Source organism: Rhinatrema bivittatum, unplaced genomic scaffold (assembly GCF_901001135.1).
Source record: "Rhinatrema bivittatum unplaced genomic scaffold, aRhiBiv1.1, whole genome shotgun sequence".
Lineage (NCBI taxonomy): Eukaryota > Metazoa > Chordata > Amphibia > Gymnophiona > Rhinatrematidae > Rhinatrema > Rhinatrema bivittatum.
This window is the reverse complement of record NW_021821047.1, coordinates 48,282-67,400: the sequence shown is the minus strand read 5'-3', so window position 1 is coordinate 67,400 and position 19,119 is coordinate 48,282. Positions and strand designations below refer to the sequence as shown.

The following is a 19,119-nucleotide window of genomic DNA, read 5'->3' as shown; positions in this document are numbered from 1 at the left end:
TAAAATAGGCCCGGCGCGCGTAAGTCTTTAAAAACCTGCCCCTTAATACAAAAGCCCTTTGTATATAAAGTAAGAGTTCTAAATTCTGAAATAGCAAATCCCATAATCTCGTTAAGGCAATGCAAAACATTTACCATGGTACAGCATTCCCAAAATCATCCATAAATATTTCAGCCTAAAGTGAAAGCAGAGCAGCAACACTGTTAATTGATATAAAGTATGCGGTACTTCTTGTCAAATGTACTGTACAGTACGTCTCCTCTTAACTACGTAAAAGAATGACATTCTGAAAAGAAAAAAAAAACGACTAGTACTCTGATCTATATAGAAACCCCAAACAAGAATGTTGGGGATGGCCAATCCTTGTTTCATATTTGGACTCACTAAGTAGTGGTGTATCCTAACCTAAAAAAAAATCCAAAACAACTTATTTGCTTTCCATGACGGTTCTTCTCAAGATGTGATAATGTTAGACAGAGGAAGACAGAGATGATGTTCTGTTTCTCTCTGTGCTATCCCACATAAAAACTTAAATGACAATACAGTGGCAAGCAAGCAGTATGTAACTGTGTGTCGTTCTGAATAATGGCCCAGGTATGCGCCATCCCACTGTTTATATTGCTCTCTCTCACATTCGCTTTCATGATCAAACTGCAAATACTGGAGTAAAAATACCATATACGCACTTCCCTAACATGTACATGCTATTCTATACATGTCGACAGTAAGCACGCATTTTCCATTTTGTACTTCCAGTACGTGACCTGTGGGAAAGAGGGGTGAGCTAGGGTTGTTCCAAGGCGGGGCTCAGAAGTCCCCGCAGCAGCCGCTGTTTTGTAAGAGATCTATACGTATAATTAATAAAACTTATTCATACACTTTTACACCTCCTACTTGACCGGCGCAAGTGAAATCAGACTTGGTCTGCAGTTTTTTGGGTGGGTGGGGGCGGGATCAGGGTGAAATGCTAAAGGGTCTGGGTGAACTGGAGGAGGTATCAGCAAACTTGTGATTTCAAGTACACAAGCAAGTAGGTATTTTCAAAAACAGTAAGCACGCGTACTTATCCCTGCTCTGCAATTAAATCGGGGGTTATTACGCATGTGTATTGTGCTTTTTTCACACCTGAAATATATGCACATATATGTTTATATCTGTGTATTAAAACATACCCGTATACCTTTGGAGCAGAACTAAGCGGTATTTTACAAGTTATGCAGCTCCTGTCACACAGTTCATAAATGCTAGCATAAACCTGCTCATCCACTCTACACATGTAATTGCTGCACAGTGGATAGATTTGAAAGTTATGGCTCCACAGGCCAATATCGATCGACAAGTTATCCAGCTAAAGTTAGTCAGATAATTTGTCCCGTATATTCAGTGGTATAAACGTCCCGCTGAATATACTTTCCTAAAGTTATCAGGCTAAATGTAGCTAAAAACTCCTAACCAGCTAGGTTTGAATAGAACCGGTTAGATAACTTCCTATTTAACTGGATATCCTCAAAAGGTATCTGGTTAAGTAGCACTGCCAACAAAAAAAAGAAAAAAGAAAATGTAGGGCCTACAGCCCTATTGTCAGCCTTGCCCACAGACTTTAAGATAGGCCCTGTGGCATCATGCACCTCCTACCCCCAAACCTCTTTTAAAATGTACAAAAAAGGTGCCAGGATCCGTTGGGTACCCCATAAAGCCCTTCCCCGATTCTCTCACTAATGTAAGGTACCGCTGCCGCCAGGCCCTGCTACACCCACCCCATCAGCAGTCTAAATAGGTTTGGCGCTGCACCTCCCTCCCGAGCCTTCCCCCCCATTTTCCTGAACCCTAAAAATCCCTGCTAGGAGTGGAATATGAGTTTCCTTGCTTCCAAACCATCTCCAGGGTAGCCTCTGTCATAAACTGCGCTAGAAGTGTAAACTATACACAGTTTACATTTACAGCACTAGATTCTGCGAATGAATGTTTACAATGCTGTACTACAAAGGTAATATTTCATTCAATGATTAGTTTTTGTTACATGCTATACATTTTAAATCACTTCGTCTGTAATCGAACACATATCAACACGTTCAAAGTGTTTGTATCATCGTTAAACTGAAAACACTCACAAAAGCTGGTTTCCCACGAAGCCCTCGTGTGCACTGTTGCCTCCATGGTTTCCAACAATGAATCCCAAAAGATACAGTACAAACATGGATGTTTTTGCAAAGGTACTGAAAAATGGTTTTCTTATACTCGTGAAATATATACTGAAAGAAACAGAATAAGAACAAAAATTACAGGCTTTCACAATCTAATTATATCTAGACATGCTCAATAACAAGAAAACATCATGTCACATCTACCCTGATCAATGGTGAAAAGCCGATCAGGAATAGTGCCAATTACTGTACTTAAGTTAACATAAAAATACATATATTTACAAGAGTGAATTTTCAAAGGAGTTATGTGCATAAAAGGTAGCATATATCGGAGCAATTTTCCATTTATGCACGTAAAGCCTTTGAAAATTCATGCGTGTAAAAATAGCAATTTTCAAAAGGCCATCTTCGCATGTAAAATCCCATTTTACGCATATGATTCCTTTTGAAAAAGTACGCCCACAGGGGCGGATTTTCAGAGCCCTGCTCGCGTAAATCCGCCCAAACCGGGCGGATTTACGCGAGCAGGGCCCTGCGCGCCGGGAAGCCTATTTTACATAGGCCTACCGGCGCGCGCAGAGCCCCGGGACTCGCGTAAGTCCCGGGGTTTTCGGAGGGGGCGTGTCGGGGGGCGGGCCCGAACCGCGTGGCGTTTTCGGGGCGTGTCGGGAGCGTTCCGGGGGCGTGGCTACGGCCCGGGGGCGTGACCGCGCCCTCCGGACCCGCCCCCAGGTCGCATCCCGGCGCGCAGAGGCCCGCTGACGCGCGGGGATTTACGCCTCCCAGAGGGAGACGTAAATCCCCGCGACAAAGGTAAGGGGGGGTTAGACAGGGCCGGGCGGGTGGGTTAGGTAGGGGAAGGGAGGGGAAGGTGAGGGGAGGGCAAAGGAAAGTTCCCTCCGAGGCCGCTCCGATTTCGGAGCGGCCTTGGAGGGAACGGGGGTAGGCTGCGCGGCTCGGCGCGCGCCGGCTATACAAAATCGATAGCCTTGCGCGCGCCGATCCAGGATTTTAGCGGATACGCGCGGCTCCGCGCGTATCTACTAAAATCCAGCGTACTTTTGTTTGCGCCTGGAGCGCAAACAAAAGTAGGCTATTCGCGCTCGTTTTAAAATCCGCCCCACAGTGTTTACTGCTTAGAACATTTCTTACAAAAAAAAAAAAAAAAGTCTTCTCCAAATTAATTCATATACATTATGTGCCCCAGCACAGCTATAACAGTGTCTGTATGCCAAATTTGGTGGCTCTCAGCCTGTTCTGGAGGCCACTATTACATTTACAGATTGAACACAGCGGAAAAGTCAGTCATGTTAATGTGCACCTATATACCGTATTTTTCGCTCCATAAGACGCACCTAGGATTCAGAGGGGGAAAATGAAAAGAAAAAAAAAAATTTTTGTGCTAAACCGGTCTGTGTGTCTTATGGAGCAAATTAGGGGAGTGCATAACATTTTTTTTTCTCCCATTTTGTTTTCAGGTCTGGGGAGGGCCATTTCAGTCCACTCCCCAGATCAGAAAACTTTTATCTTTCTCTGGGAACACCCCCCCAAAAAAAAAACAAACAAAAAACCATCCCCAACTCTTTAAATTAATTAACACCCCCAAAGACCTGCCAACTTAATTTACTACAACCTCCCACCCTCCTGACACCCCACCCCCCCAAGTCCTGCCAAAAGTCCCTGGTGGTCCAGCGGGGGTCCAGGAGCGATCTCCTGGGCTTGGGCTGTCGGCTGCCAGTAATCAAAAAGGCGCCGACAGCCCTTTGCCCTTACTATGTCACTGGGGCCGACCAATGGCAGTTGTAGCCCCAGTGACATAGTAAGGGCAAAGGGCTGTCGGCGCCATTTTGATTACTGGCAGCCGACAGCCCAAGCCCAGGAGATTGCTCCCGGACCGCTCCTGGACCCCCGCTGGACCACCAGGGACTTTTGGCAGGTCTTGGAGAGTCAGAAGGGTGGGGGGGGGGTTGTAGTAAATTAAGTTGGCAGGTCTTGGGGAAGTCTGGAGGGTAGGGGGGTTTTGTTAGATTTATAGTTGTTTTTTTTTATATTCACTCCATAAGACGCACATACATTTTCCCCCCACTTTTGGGGGGAAAAAGTGCGTCTTATGGAGCGAAAAATATGGTAATGAACATTTCTCTTCTTACATTATACATGAATGCAAGCATGTTTTTATGGGGTTGCAGCTTTCCATTTCCATAAAAATGAATTGCTACACTAATTTCAGCAGAGCTATGAGCTCATCATGCTTCATAAATCGCAAAATGTCAGATCTCTGTGAAACTGTTTTCATTCTACAACCAAAAAGTCTTCCAGGACGCTACCAGTTATAAGTAAGGTGACTGATCATACTCTCGCTTTCCAATGGTAAAGAAGGATTAGTGGGTCTATGTATGAGAAAGAATGACAGAAGGAAGAGGGAAACAAAACAGATACACAACCCTTTAAAAGAGGTTTGAGGTTAAATATTTTGGGACTGATTTTCAAAAGGACTTACAGGAATAAAACTATGGTTTTATGAAAATTGCCCGAGGGGATTGTGCGTGTAAAATATGCCCAGAAGCGATTTAGTGCTTACTTTTACAGGCTCTAAAGCGACATTCTGGGGACAGAGCTGGGGCAGGGAAACCAATTATGCGCACGCTTAGAAGCAGTAATAAATGTGTGCACGTTCCATGCACACCCCCTAATTTTCAAAAATGGACGTATGGGCATAAGTCCGCTTTGAAAATTTGGGTTAAAGTTTGCATACTTTGTGGTCTTGTGTAGCAATTTATCCATGGGAAACTAGCAAAGTAAACATTAGGGATGTGCATTCATTTGAAAAAGAAGTGTAAAATGTGACAAATGAACTCATTTTTGTTTCATTTCAAATGATATGAAAAATCTTTTAAAATGAAAAATTGTGTCGGTTTTTCATTTTCAGGAAATAGTGTGCCCTATCTGCAAAAAGGGTGCACTAACAGTGCACACTATACCCCGAAATTAAAAACACAACTGAAACAGAAAAAAAAGTTAAAACCCTGAAAACAAAAAATATCCAAAAACTGAAAAAATGAAGATGAAAAATATTAGTGTACACAACCCTAATAAACATTCATTCACAAAAATCAATTCTGTATATGCCCTGATTTCACTCTCACCATTCAGTAAAGGAGATTCAGCCCACCCCTCCCTAGCTTTAGGGAACATTTCTCTCACTGTATCCTGCCAGGGTCATAGAATAGGTAAGAGTTAAAATGAAATCCTGAACAGGTTTGAAAATTTACAACACAATACAATGTTCCCTCTACTTTTTTGGAGGAGTGTGCACGACTGTTTTGCACATAACCTTGCAAGCATACATAAAGGTAAGGGGGAGGTGCTTCCTATCATGGGCTATTACCCCCTATTTCTCTCTCTGTGTGCTGTTTGTACCATAGCTCTGCTGCCACTAGGGATCTGAGGGACATCTTTCTTTTATTTTATCCCTTATTCTCTTCCCCTTTCTTTTACTACTACTTAACATTTCTATAGCGCTACATGACATACGCAGTGCTGTACAAACATACAAAAAAAAGACAGTCTCTGCTCAATAGAGCTTACAATCTAATAAGACTAACATACAGGACAAGAGACTTGTGGCATTTCATAAAGTAAGATGGTGGTTAAAAAGAAAAGAAAAAGAAAGTTAGTTAATGAGGGTAAAAGCAGACAATCACGCCTAAGATTTAAAAGCAGCCTCAAAAAAGGTGGGTCTCTAGATGGGATTTAAAAACAGTGAGAGAGGGAGCATGGCGCACCAGTTCAGGAAATTTATTCCCAGCACACGGCGCAGCCAGGAGGAAAGCGCAGAGTCAGGAATTGCAGGTAGAGGAGAAGGGCAGTTTCTATCTCTCTTCCCTTCATTGACAAATCTTCTCATAACTTTGTAGCAATTTTCACACCTTTCAGTTCTCCCCCCTACTGCTCCTTTCCAATTTCCTCTCTCCTACCCTTCCATTCATTTACCTTGTATTTCATGCGTCACCTCCCTTCTCCTATTCTTCCACTGTATCATCCCGTAGCCCTGTGATGCCTTTTCCCATACCACCACATTTCTCAATCCCTCTGCCCATCTGCCTGCTCCCTTCTCCTTTTCCCCCAGCATCTGCACCTCTTCCTCCTTCCCCAACATCTTCTGCTCCTCCTCTTCCTCACCCACCCCACCTCTCCCACCCTAGACCTTCTCCAACATCCGTCTCCTTTGTCCTTCCAGCATCCTGCCCTGCCTGTCAGCTAATCTGAGCAGCAGATAATAACTCCGACTGCTGCCCGTCACTCTCCATCCTCTTGGCCAGCATGACAACGAATGAGAGCAGCAGCCAAGAAGTACCGGCCTGCAAGTTTCTGATCACGCTCACTGTGTGGGAACAGATGATGCCGAGTGGTCTGTCAGCAGCGGCAGGAGGGGTTTCAGGCTGCTCCTCCTGTCCGGTCCCACGTGACCTGGTCTGCGGTGTGCAGCCCTGGGTAGCACGTAGTATGGCTGCACCTACAGGCACCTCAGAGCAAACAGGGCAATACAGCTTTTTGAAATGTGGTCCTTGGGAATTAATGTGAAGACAATGGAAACAAAAAAGGGAATGGAATTCAAGAAGGCAAGGGATAAACAAAAGAAAATCCCCAGCTGCGAAGAAGTGAAGGGAAAGCTGGAGTCAACGAAGGTCTATGGTATTCCAGCAGGAATGAGAAACTGAGAAGAGTAAATGGGCCTAATGGTCCTCTTATCTACCATCAGATTCTAGGCTGCTATGGTTAATATTTGAGAATCATTATCACTATTACATTAAAAAAAAAAAAAAAAAAAAAAAAGATAGCACCGAAAAGTACTTACTGATGTAAGCTCAGAGGAGGCAACCCATATCACATCAACAAGCAGCAGAATGACAATCCCAAGAGCCATGCGCCGCCGCTGAGTGAAGGAGCTGTTCTGGGAACTCATTCGGTTCATGATAAATACCCACACCATCTGTATCTGTAACAGTATAAAACAGAAGAAATGTTACTTCTAAAAAAGTAACAATACTCGCAAAAAACACAAGGCAATTAAATCCTAAATACCATGGGGTAGATATTTAAAGATGGCTTTGTATGTAACTTAGACCTAGATTCATCAAAAGGCTATAAATATCGCGGAAATAGTACCATGATAAAAAAAGGGGGGCGTGATTAGGGTAATTTTCCCTAGTACCGTGTTGCATAGGTATATTTCCGCAACGCATGTTACATTTATTGCACCCGCGTTATTTTCACATCGTAAACTAAGACATCCATGACATGCTGCATTACCAGAGAGAGAGAGAGAGAGAGAGAGAGAACTACTAAGTCAGGGTGAGGTTGGCAGGTTTTGGGGGCTGTTTCACATGCTCAGTAGGGGTATGAACAGCACAGTTGTCATCAGTGAAGATTGTATGTGATTTGGAGTGATGAAAGGTAAAAGAAGAGTTGATTTGTACAATATTCTCTCTATCCCCCAGAACCTACCCCACCTCCCAAACCTCACCCTGAGTTCATAATGCCCCCTCTTACAGTGGTATAAAAGTTGATTTAGAAGTGAGCCTCCACAGAGACGCGCTCTCTCTCTCCCTCTCATCATAACAAAGAAAACAGGAGCAGTTTAACCGACCTTCATTTATTTATTTATTTTTATATACCGGACATTCAATCTGACATATCACATCTGTTTACACCTTCATTTCCATTTACTCCTCCCTCTCGAATACTAATTTTAAACTTGCATAGGGCCTTATCGCGGGCCCTAACACCCGCGATAAGGCCCTAACGCAATTTGATAAATAACCCCCTTAGCTGCTTAGAACTGATCTGGCTAAGGTAAGATTATATTCATTTGGCACAGTGAAGCCACTGAATATACGCATGTACATACGCTCTTAGCTGGATAAGTCTTCCCGGCTAAGTTTAGACCTGCTCTATGGGGCGTCTAAACTTACACGTATACTTATGCTGCTAACTGTGAATATCGGTAAGTTACACGGCTAATTTGCTCTGCCCTGATCTGCCCAGTACGCCTACGTTTTGTGCGTGTAACTTTTATCCCTATAAAGGGCTCAAAGGCAGTCACTATACGTAGGTGCATATTCCGGGAATGCTACTTAGCCACCTAAGTCCCACTTATCCGGCTAAACAGCGTTGAATGCATTTTGAATATTGGGCCCCATGATTTTTTGGGCCCCCTTAGGACCTGTTTACAAAAACTTTCCTCCCATTTTGCATAATCAGAAAAAAAACAAAACAAAACAAAACCCCTCAAACGTGAATTTTAAGAGACGCGTGCACAAGTAGCGCTTATTTGCACTGGAACTAATTTATAAAGCGTTGTACCTACGCGCGCAAGTACTGATGCACAAATAACTTTGCTCGTTGAAAAAAAAAAAAGGGGGGGCAGATAAGGGGTTTTTTCTGGAGTGGGGCAGGACATTTACACGCCCAAGTTGTGATTTTACTTCTGCTATTTATCAGATGTAAGTCAGAAAAAACAAACTATAGCCAAATACTGACAGGGTGAGGAGTCTGGTGGGGGGGGGGGGGGGGGGGGGAGTGCAGGCTGAAGAGACAGGGGTCTTAATGACCTAGAGACAGAATGGGTAAACTAGTGGACTAATTGGTAAAACTGGTCATTTCCTTCACATGGGAATTCTATAAAATGTGCTCACTTGCGCATGTAAAAGCCAACTAGTCTTAAGGAAAATACGCGAATAAACTGTTCCTAGCGTAGCTGCTTATAAATTAGGAGCACACAAGCATGCACTAGGTATATTTTATATAATGCGCGCGCACTTGCACGGATGATACAAAATATGGGCCAGGTTTTCGAACCTACGCGCGGGCATAGATTTGTGCGCGTAACCCGGCGCGCATGTTATAAAATCCAGGGTTGGCGGGCGCAAGGGGGTGCACACTTGTGCACCTTGCATGTGCTGAGCCCTAGGGGAGCCCCGATGGCTTTCCCCGTTCCCTCCGAGGCCGCTCCGATTTCGGAGCGGCCTCGGAGGGAACTTCCTTTTGCCCCCCCCCCCCCACCTTCCCCTATCTAACCCGCCCCCCAGCCCTACCTAAATCCCTCCCCACCTTTATTATTTAAGTTGCGCCTGCCCTGGTCTAGCGGGCCCTCAGAGGCCTCTGGCCACACCCCCGCCCCGGACCGCCCACACCCCACTCCTTTTTTCGAGCCCCGGACATACACACGTCCCAGGGCTTAGGCTCGATGTGCATAGGAGGGGTTTAAAAGGGTTACACGCGTAACCCTTTTAAAATCTGTCCACATGCGCATGTGGACGCTCACTCACATGTGTGTGTATATGGGCACGTGTGTATTCACTTTAAAGTTACTGTCCCGCAGGCCCTTAGTTTTAGAGAAATTAGAGAATCTTACTAAAACGTAACCCTTACAAGGTCTGCGAATTTCAAGAAATCCAAGACTGGGAAGTTATCAGGATGAAAAGCACTAATGCATATATGCATAGCTCACCTTGTGTTTTATGATAAGGGAAAGGATATATAGTTCTCATGTGACCCAATTGGATCCAGATCATCTGGAGTTACCTCTATGGGACACGTGAGAACTTTTTCCTTTTTTCGTCAATTGTTAAAATTGAGACGTCATTCGTTTTAAAGGACCGCCCACAACAAATCTGGTTGGGCCCGCCTCCTTTTCCTCTTCGGTTGCCCTTATATAAGAGAGCTGCGTTACAATGTTTACGGGCCTGTGCAGATTATGAAAAGCACAGTCAATGAGAGCAAGCAGGAAATCCATGGGAAATGTGTAAAACTGCACAGCTTGCAAAATGCTTATTGTTTAATCCCATATAAATTGGTTGAAAGACATTTGAGTGATGCAAGACCACTGATAAATAAAACATTTTTTTATTTTAAAAAAATAGGTTTGCTGAAGGGGGGTTTTTTTTTCACTCAGAAGGACGTCTATGGATTTCCTGCATTGCTTGAATTACTACAGAAGACTATTTCTTGTGCAATAACTCTGCAGGCAGAAAAAAAAAAACCTCCTATACTGAAGTGTATGACATTTTGCATGAAGCGTAAAATATTAAAAAAAAAAAAAAAAAAACCACAATGGTAGGAATTTGGTAAATCATACGTATCTTATATTGACAAATATGTAATTAGACAAGCTCCTCAATGTTCTGGTTTTAGATGAAGGCGTGTAATGAGTTTTTTGCTTGACTGAAGTCTAGGACAATAGCCTCGGGTCTGCTTCATTCTAGACAAATGCAAGAACTGCGTAGGCAGGGGAGCGTCAAGCTTAAACTCTGACATACGCATTCACCAGCTTTTTTTTTTTTTACTTTTCTAAAAAGAAGGGAGAATTAACAGTTTTTCCTTATCCCTAATGAAAATAAAAAATGAATCTGCATTATTTATGAGAGTAATGAAATAATTCATTTAAATAATGCTCGGCTCCTAGGTTATTTTGCCATTTTGACTGTACTCTATTGCATTTATTTTTCAACACAAACTTTTTTTCCCCTAAATATACAGCATTTTACTTAAATAACCTGTAATTTTTATACGTTAAACCTTTTCTCTTAGCTGAAGAGCCTTAGTTTGCTTGCCTTTCTTCATAAGGGAGGCACTCCATCCCTTTTAAATCGATATTGTTGCTCGTATCTGTCCCTTTTCTGGTACTGCTATATCTCGTTAGAGATGTAGCAAGCAGAAGTGAATGCACTTCTCAAGGTGCAGTCACATGATCGGTCTACACAGAGGCATTATGATATTCTCAGTTTTGTTCTATTTCCTTTTTTGACCACTGTCATACAGTGAACCGAGAATTTCAATGTTATGTCCACGATATCAAGATCCTTTACCTGGATGGTGATAATTCCTGATACGGATACCAGCATGGAGTACTTACAGTTGGAATGATTTATTTCCCTACGTGCATCACTTTGCACTTGCTTGCATTAAATTTCATCTGCCATTTAGATGCACAGTTCTCAAGTCCTGGAAGGTCCTCTGCAGTTCTTCACAGTCTGCTTGTGTTTTAACTACTTTGAATATTTTGTATCACCAGCAAAATGTGATCACCTCACCTATGCTCTCCCTTTTCCAGGTCATAAACTCCACCGATCTCAGTACAGGTCCCTGAGGCACTCCACTATTTACCACTTTCCATTGGGAAACTGACCATTTAGTCCTACTCTTGGTTTCCAATCTTTTAACCAGTTACCTATCCACAGTAAGACCTTGCCTCCTATTCCACGACTTTTTAGTTCTCGAGGAGTCTCTTATGGGGGACTTTATCAAGCACTTTCTGCAAATCCAAATACACTATGTTGACTGGTTCACCATAGTCTACATGCTTATTCACACCTTCAAATTAGTAAAGCATGATTTCCCTTTCCTAAATCCATGCTGGCTCTTCCCATTAAACCATGTTTCTCCACACGATTAATCATTTTGTTCTTATTAATGGCTTCCACTATTTTCCTTGACACAGATGTTAGACTCATAGGTCTGTAGTTACTTGGAGCGTCTTCTGAAAATTGGTGTTACAGTCCTCAGGTACAGGAGCAAATTACAATGATAAGTTACAGATTACCAGCAGGTCTGCAGTTTCATATATGAATTCCTTTAGAACCTGGAGTGAATACCATCAGATCCTGATGATTTGTTACTATTTAGATTGTCAATTTGTTCTCTAGCATCTCTTCAAGATTTATATCGATTCCATTCACTTCAATTGAATCATCACCTACAAAGAACGGTTCCAGTGTGGGAATGTCCCCTAACAGCCTCCACACTAAAGACCAAAGCCTTTATATGGAGGATAACCTTAAAACATTTACATGCACAGCCTATCTCCCCAGTTTACCCACACCGCTCACCCAGTCAGTATATGGCAATGAGGACTTGTACTGTCACTTATGCCAGATAATGACCAGGTGTAAATATCTGTAAATAAGATATTTAGGCGCATCACTCTGGCAGACTGTAAAATAGCAATTATAGGTGTAAATGATGGCCTACCTGGGAATACCCCTGGACTGCCTCCGTTTTTAGACATGTATTTTGCTCACAAAACCCTTACGCATATGTACAAGTTTCTAACATAGCATACATTCACATACATGCCATTTTAGACATGTAAGCCCTAATTTTACACCTGCAACCTTTTGAAAATTCGCCTTTTAGTGTTTTACATTTAATGTGCCAGTGCTCATGTGCCTTCCTATTTTCAGCATTAGGTCTTGCTTTCCATTTTTAAAAGGTTTTTTTTTTTTGGCATCAGTAGCTTCTATCACAGTAACATTTAGCCATTGTGGGAATCACTTATTTTTCTTTCAACCTTTTTTAAAATTTGTGGAATACATTTTGTCTGGGCTTCCAAGATAGTACTTTTAAACAGTCTCTATTCAGCATGTTATGACAGCAAGATGTAAAAAAATCTGAATCCTGAATCATCGAATGGTAAGCAGACTTAACCTTTGTAATTACTCCTTTTATTTTCTTTCTAATCTTATTTAATCACAATCACCATTCTATGCCATGTGCTACTTTTATTTATTATTTTCCCTCCAGTGATTATCTCAAATTTGACTCTAGTCTGATCACTATTTCCAACTGGCTCCCCCCTTTGCCCTACATTCCACTGAGAACTAGATCTAAAGTTACATCCCCTATCATCTATTCTAGGACCAATTTCTCCATAAATAAATCATTTATAGCATCTAGGAACTTAACCTCCCCGACATGTCCTGAAGAGACATTCATCCATCAATACTGAAATCATACATTATTATTAAATTTCCTCATTTGTTAGTTATGTAATCTCCATTAGTATTTCACATTCTGTTTCACAATCCTGGTCAGGGAGACTGTAGTGAACCCTGATAACTATAGAACCCCCCAAACACAATTTCTATCCATAGAGATTCCAGGGAGCAATATGATTTTTTGCAGAATTTGTATGCTATTCAATTCTATTGAACCCTTATCATATAAAGGCTATGCGGTCACAATCACTCCTATCTGTTTATCATTTCAATATATTGTTTTTACCCTAGTATCACAATGTCCCATAGATTGTCCTTTCCCCACCAGGTCTCTGACATGCTTATTGGATCAATATTTTCATCTAGTGCCATATATTCTAACTCTCCCATCTTAGTTTTTAAGACTGTTGGCATTTTCCTATGGACACAAATGTATTCTTTTTCATAATCTCCTTACTATCAGATGATTCAAGAATCAGATTTTTCCACAACTTGTTGTTATAACTAATTTCAACAAGCAATTGCTCTCCACTGGAAATTGCACTATTTGATTCTCTACACTTACAAATTTGCCTAGTACACTGCCCCCCTAATACCTCGAAAAAAAACTGCTCACCACTTATTAAATTTTTCCTGACCAAATTATCAATTAACAAACCCATAATTATTCTTGGTGACTTCAACTTACACATAGACACTGCCCCCTACTTGCCTGGCTGCTCCTCAATCATTGATGCACTATCATCACTGAGTCTCAATCAAATTATCAATGGCCCTACGCACAAAGCAGGTCACACACTAGACCTAATCTTCATCAACACCAAACGGAGATAACAAAAATACCATGGTCAGACCACTCTATCATCCACACAAATCTATATTCAAATTATAAACTCACTAGAAGAAAAAACACAACCAAATCCTTCTCTTACCATCCACCTTTCTGCACTGAAACTCTTCAAGCAAATCTTCAAACTGAACAAATATAGACCTATCAAACACAGAAAACGCAACATCTTCCTGGATCACCATAACGAAAACCATAGCAGATAAGATAAATCCCATAATAATGAAAAGTATAAAAGAACCAAAAAATCAGAATCTCTGGTACAACAAAAACATCAGAGCAGCCAAACGGAAACTCAGAAAAACTGAGAAATTATGGAGAAAAAAACCAAACCACCACACTACTTAACGCATACAGAACACAACTAGCAGAATACAAAAAGCTCATCCATAAAACAAAAAAAGACTTCTACACCAAAAAAATAACCAAATACCAACAAAACCCTAAGATGCTCTTCAACATAGTAAAAAGCCTAACAAAATCATCGTACGACGATCAATCACATTCAACACCAAAGATCAATCGCAACGACTTCACAGACTTCTTTAATGAAAAAAAGAAAATCCTCATAAAGAACAACCTAAAAAATGACTCACAAGACCAGAAATTACCGAACATTCAAACAAAAACCTGGTCCAACTTTGAGACAGCATCTTCCTTAGAAATCCAAATGATCATTAAAAAAATGAACCCAGCTAAACACCCTATTGACACCATACCCATTACAACGATAAAAAATCTCGAACCATCAATAACCAAGATGTTAACTAAAATTGTAAACCTTTCCCTCATGGAAGGAAACTACCCAGAATGTCTAAAATCGGCAATCATCAAACCCATATTAAAAGAATAATCTAGATCCAGAAAACCCACTGAACTACTGACCCATATCAAACCTCCCCATTCATTGGGGCGGATTTTCAGAGCCCTGCTCGCCTAAATCCGCCCAAAACCGGGCGGATTTAGGCGAGCAGGGCCCTGCGCGCCGGTGAGCCTATTTTACATAGGCTCACCGGCGCGCGCAGAGCCCCGGGACTCGCGTAAGTCCCGGGGTTCTCCGAGGGGGGCGTGTCGGGGGCGGGCCCGGTCGTCGCGGCGTTTAGGGGGCGTGTCGGCAGCGTTTTGGGGGCGGGTACGGGGCGTGGCTACGGCCCGGGCGGTCCGGGGGCGTGGCCGCGCCCTCCGTACCCGCCCCCAGGTCGCGTCCCGGCGCGCAACAGGCCCGCTGGCGCGCGGGGATTTACTTCTCCCTCCGGGAGGCGTAAATCCCCGGAGAAAGGTAAGGGGGGGTGTAGACAGGGCCGGGCGGGTGGGTTAGGTAGAGGAAGGGAGGGGAAGGTGAGGGGAGGGCGTTAGAGGATTCCCTCCAAGGCCGCTCCAATTTCGGAGCGGCCTTGGAGGGAACGGGGGTAGGCTGCGTGGCTCGGCGCGCGCCGGCTATACAGAATTCATAGCCTTGCGCGCGCCGATCCCAGGATTTTAGTGGATACGCAGCGCTCCGCGCGTATCTACTAAAATCCAGCGTACTTTTGTTGGCGCCTGGAGCGCCAACAAAAGTACACCTATGCGCGCTATTTGAAAATCTACCCCCATTGCCAAAATCATTGAGAAAGTTTCCACACTCGGCTCACTGACCATCTAAATGAAAACAACATCTCTACCTACCCGCTCAATTTGGCTTCAGAAGCAGCAACTGAAAACTGAAACCCTACTACTTGCAATGACGACTTTGTACTCAAAGGTTGAAAAAGGCTAAAGTTACCTTCTATCCTACTCGACCTATCAGCAGCCTTTGATACAGTAAACCACTCTATCTTGATTACCATCTATCTGAAATCGGAGCTAATAAAACAACCCTACAATGGTTCTCCTCGTACCTGTCACAAAGATCCTACCAAGTGCTACTTAATGATTCCCTCTCAAAGAAAATCAACCTAAACACTGGAGTTCCCCAGGATCTACTCTATCAGTGACGCTCTTTAACATCTATCTGCTCCCATTATGCTACTTTCCTTTCAAACCTGAATCTGACCCACTTCATCTATGCTGATGATATTCAAATATTAATCCCAATAAAAAAAAATCACTTGAAGAAACATAGAAATTAACAGCCACTTACCTAAACAGTATAAAGGAAAAACTAGCCAACCTAAAACTCATCCTCAACTTCGACAAGACTGAATTAATACTATTAGACAGAAAGAACAACTCTCCTCAAATACCACCACTCAACCTCATGAACCAAAATACTATAATATCTCCAATCAATCATGCCCCGCAACCTCTGAGTAATAATTGACAGAGAACTTTCTTTCAAAAACCATATCTCAAAAATTAAAGACGGATATCAAAAGCTACTTACACTCCAGCATCTAAAACCTTTCTTTCCAACAATGACTTCAGATCAGTCCTTCAATTACTAATTTTCTCCAACATAGATTACCTGCAACTCTCTTTTCAACTTAACCTTACCTCTAATACCATTAGCCCACTCCAGATCCTGCAGAACGCAGCTGCAAGAATCCTCGCCAGATCAAAAAAGCATGACCACATCACTCCAACACTTATTTCACTTCACTGGCTACCAATAAGATACAGGATTGAATACTCCTAAAATCACCACCAACGCACTCAAATCAACTCACCTCAATCCAAAAAAGAGCAATCTCCCTTGGTAGCCCCAAAACTCTGGAACTCACCAGCAACTGAGCTCAGAACTCAAGAAAACCTAAAAACCTTCAAAAAGGATCTAAAACATGGTTGTTCAACAAAGCATACCAACTCACCCAATGAACAATACATCATCACCCTCCAATCCATCCTTAAGAATAAATGAAATTCATCACAACTATGTTTATAAATAAGAAGTGAAACATAAAACTGAACTATAACCTTGCATATGATACCCCCTATAATTAATAACAGTTTGTAACTTTGAAAAAGAAAACCTTTGAAACCCTGTTTAACCCCCCTTATCCCTGTAACCTTGTATTTTGTAAACCATTATGATGGCGTTATTTTAACGATCCCGAATGACTGTATATAAATCTCGTTAAATAAATAACATGCTGAATTTCCCTTTTCTTTTTTTATTTTCTCTTTATGCATTTTACAAATTATAACAAAAAATTCTTCTTGAACATGAAATACAGAGAAGTTAATTCTTATACTCTAAACAAAACTTCATAGATTAAAGAATAAAAAGGCATTTTTCAACGTCTCTGTAATAAAGTCCACAAAGTGGGGGGTAGAAATTTACACAACTTCAAGAAATTTTAAGGAACCATCCTAAATATAACCAATTCAGGCTTAATAGATACAGAGACCTTATGACTATATAGGGACTAGCAACATCAATGTTAGTTTCTTACTGGAGTTACCACAGCCTTCCCTATCAAAAACTGGGTCAATTGTGGGGGGGGATCATAAAATATATACGTATTATTACTGTACATAACTGTGCATTTGCACGGAAATTCCAAGAAAAATGCCCCCCCCCCCCAATATGCAAAACTTGTGATTTTAATAGCAAAAAGGCTTTCCTTCTCTTTTGTGTCTCGCGAGAGACATCTGGGAAAACTCTAATATTACATCCAAGAAAAACTTCATTTATATGACGCAAACACAGCCGCAAGAGCCAGTCTTTGTCATGGTCCAGTGCTAAAGATACGATTAGTGTCGCCAATTCAGCAACTGAGCTCTCCAAAAAATTAGAAATGTCCACAAGCTGATTTTGCCCAGCTGATTTTGCCCATTATTCATTCTTGTGTTTGCGCTTCTGTTCTTCTTGGTTTGGATACATAAAAGATCTTTGTAATCGGGGGTAAAGCCACCTCTTCAATTTTTAATATATCCAATAAATAGCGTTTAAACAAATCTCTTGGAGGAGTCAGAGGGACCTGGGGGAAATTTATGAACCTTAAATTTCTATTCTTACTCAGATTCTCCAGGTTTTCTATTTTTCTAGCAGTACTATTATCTTTAATCAGCATTTCTTGAGTTGTTTTTATTACATTTACCTGCTGTCTGTTAGTCACTATTTGGCTTTCCAACTCCACTGTAGTATGGTTCAGCACTTTGACTTTCTCTTCAAGCTGATTCATTTTAACAGTTAATGGATGAACAAGCTGTAAAATAGAGGATCGCATTTCGATGATGGTTTCCCATATAGTCTCTAATGTGAAGTTAGAAGGTCTTACCACCTCTGAGATATTCGATACAGAATTCTCTGTGGGCTCTCCATCTTGTTCCAACAGAGGAATTTCTGCTCCCACGCCGGTCTGTCCCTCGATGTTGCTTGGGCTTCCAGGAAGAGCCATTACCCCCCTCCGATCCCTGCCGGGTCACGCCCTTCGATGCTTCGGTCGGCTGGCATTCCCGTCTGCTCTGGGGTCTCTCTCTCACCCGCTGGATTCCCCGGTGGCATCATATCAACGAGACTTAGAGGTGACATCGAGCCTGGGAGAGAGGGGGGGGGCTCCTCTTCTCCTCCCCGCATCTCCAGCGGCTGCAGGTTCCCCGTATTTTCCGTCCTCTGCGCACGATGTGAGCGTCCATGGGTCCCGAGATTGGCGTTGACGACGAGGGTACTGCAGGGAAAGGTTCCCCTCGCAGTTTGTGCAGTCTCCCCATTAAGGTAATCAAAAAAAACCCAGCAGGACATATTGTATACAACTCAGGAGCTCAACAGCGCACTGCTCTACCAAGCGGCCATCTTAGATCCGCCCCCCTGAGTAATGTCAGAATTTCCTTTTCTAAGGGTATCCTTTGTGGATATTCTGTTTCTAACCATGTGCTTCTGAGCAACTGTCTGCTTCTCCCTCCTCCCAAGATCTAGTCTAAAAGCTGCTCTCTCCCTTTTGACTTGTTAGCACCAGCAGCCAGGTTCCATTTTTGTTAAGATGGAGTCCATCCCGCTGAAACAGGCTTCCTGCCTCCTAAAGGGTTTCCCCAGTTCCTAATGAATCTTAAGTCTTCTTCCCTGCACTGTTGTCACATCCATGTACTGAGTTCCCTGGAGCTCACATTGCTTTCTGGGTCCTGCATGTGGAACCTGGAGCACTTCAGACAATGCTATCCTGGACATTCTGGATTTTTAGTTCCTACTTAATAGCTTAGTTTATCTTCTAGCACCTTCCTATGTCACCGTTACCCACACAGACCACAGCAGTTGGTTCCTCCCCTCCACTGTCAAAATCCTATCTATGCAGTGCAGACGCATAGAACAGATCTTCACCAAATACAGAATAAAAGACCACAAATTACAAATGTGAGACAAAAACTGGAACGGAAACCCCATCTGCTGGAGACGGAGAATACTGGCAGACTGATGTCACTGTAGGGGTACATA

At 42.4% G+C, this 19,119-nt stretch overlaps 1 protein-coding gene across 1 annotated transcript in view; it reads right to left on the bottom strand.

Annotated features, from left to right (window-relative positions):
* LOC115082394 (solute carrier family 35 member F5-like) overlaps positions 1 to 19,119 on the bottom strand; it is a gene marked incomplete at its 3' end in the record, with an annotated part of 72,373 nt that overhangs the window by 45,529 nt on the left and 7,725 nt on the right. Inside the window, 2 exon segments of the mRNA XM_029586613.1 lie at positions 2,112 to 2,252; positions 7,003 to 7,143. Of these exon segments, the coding sequence (XP_029442473.1) occupies positions 2,112 to 2,252; positions 7,003 to 7,137 (276 nt within the window).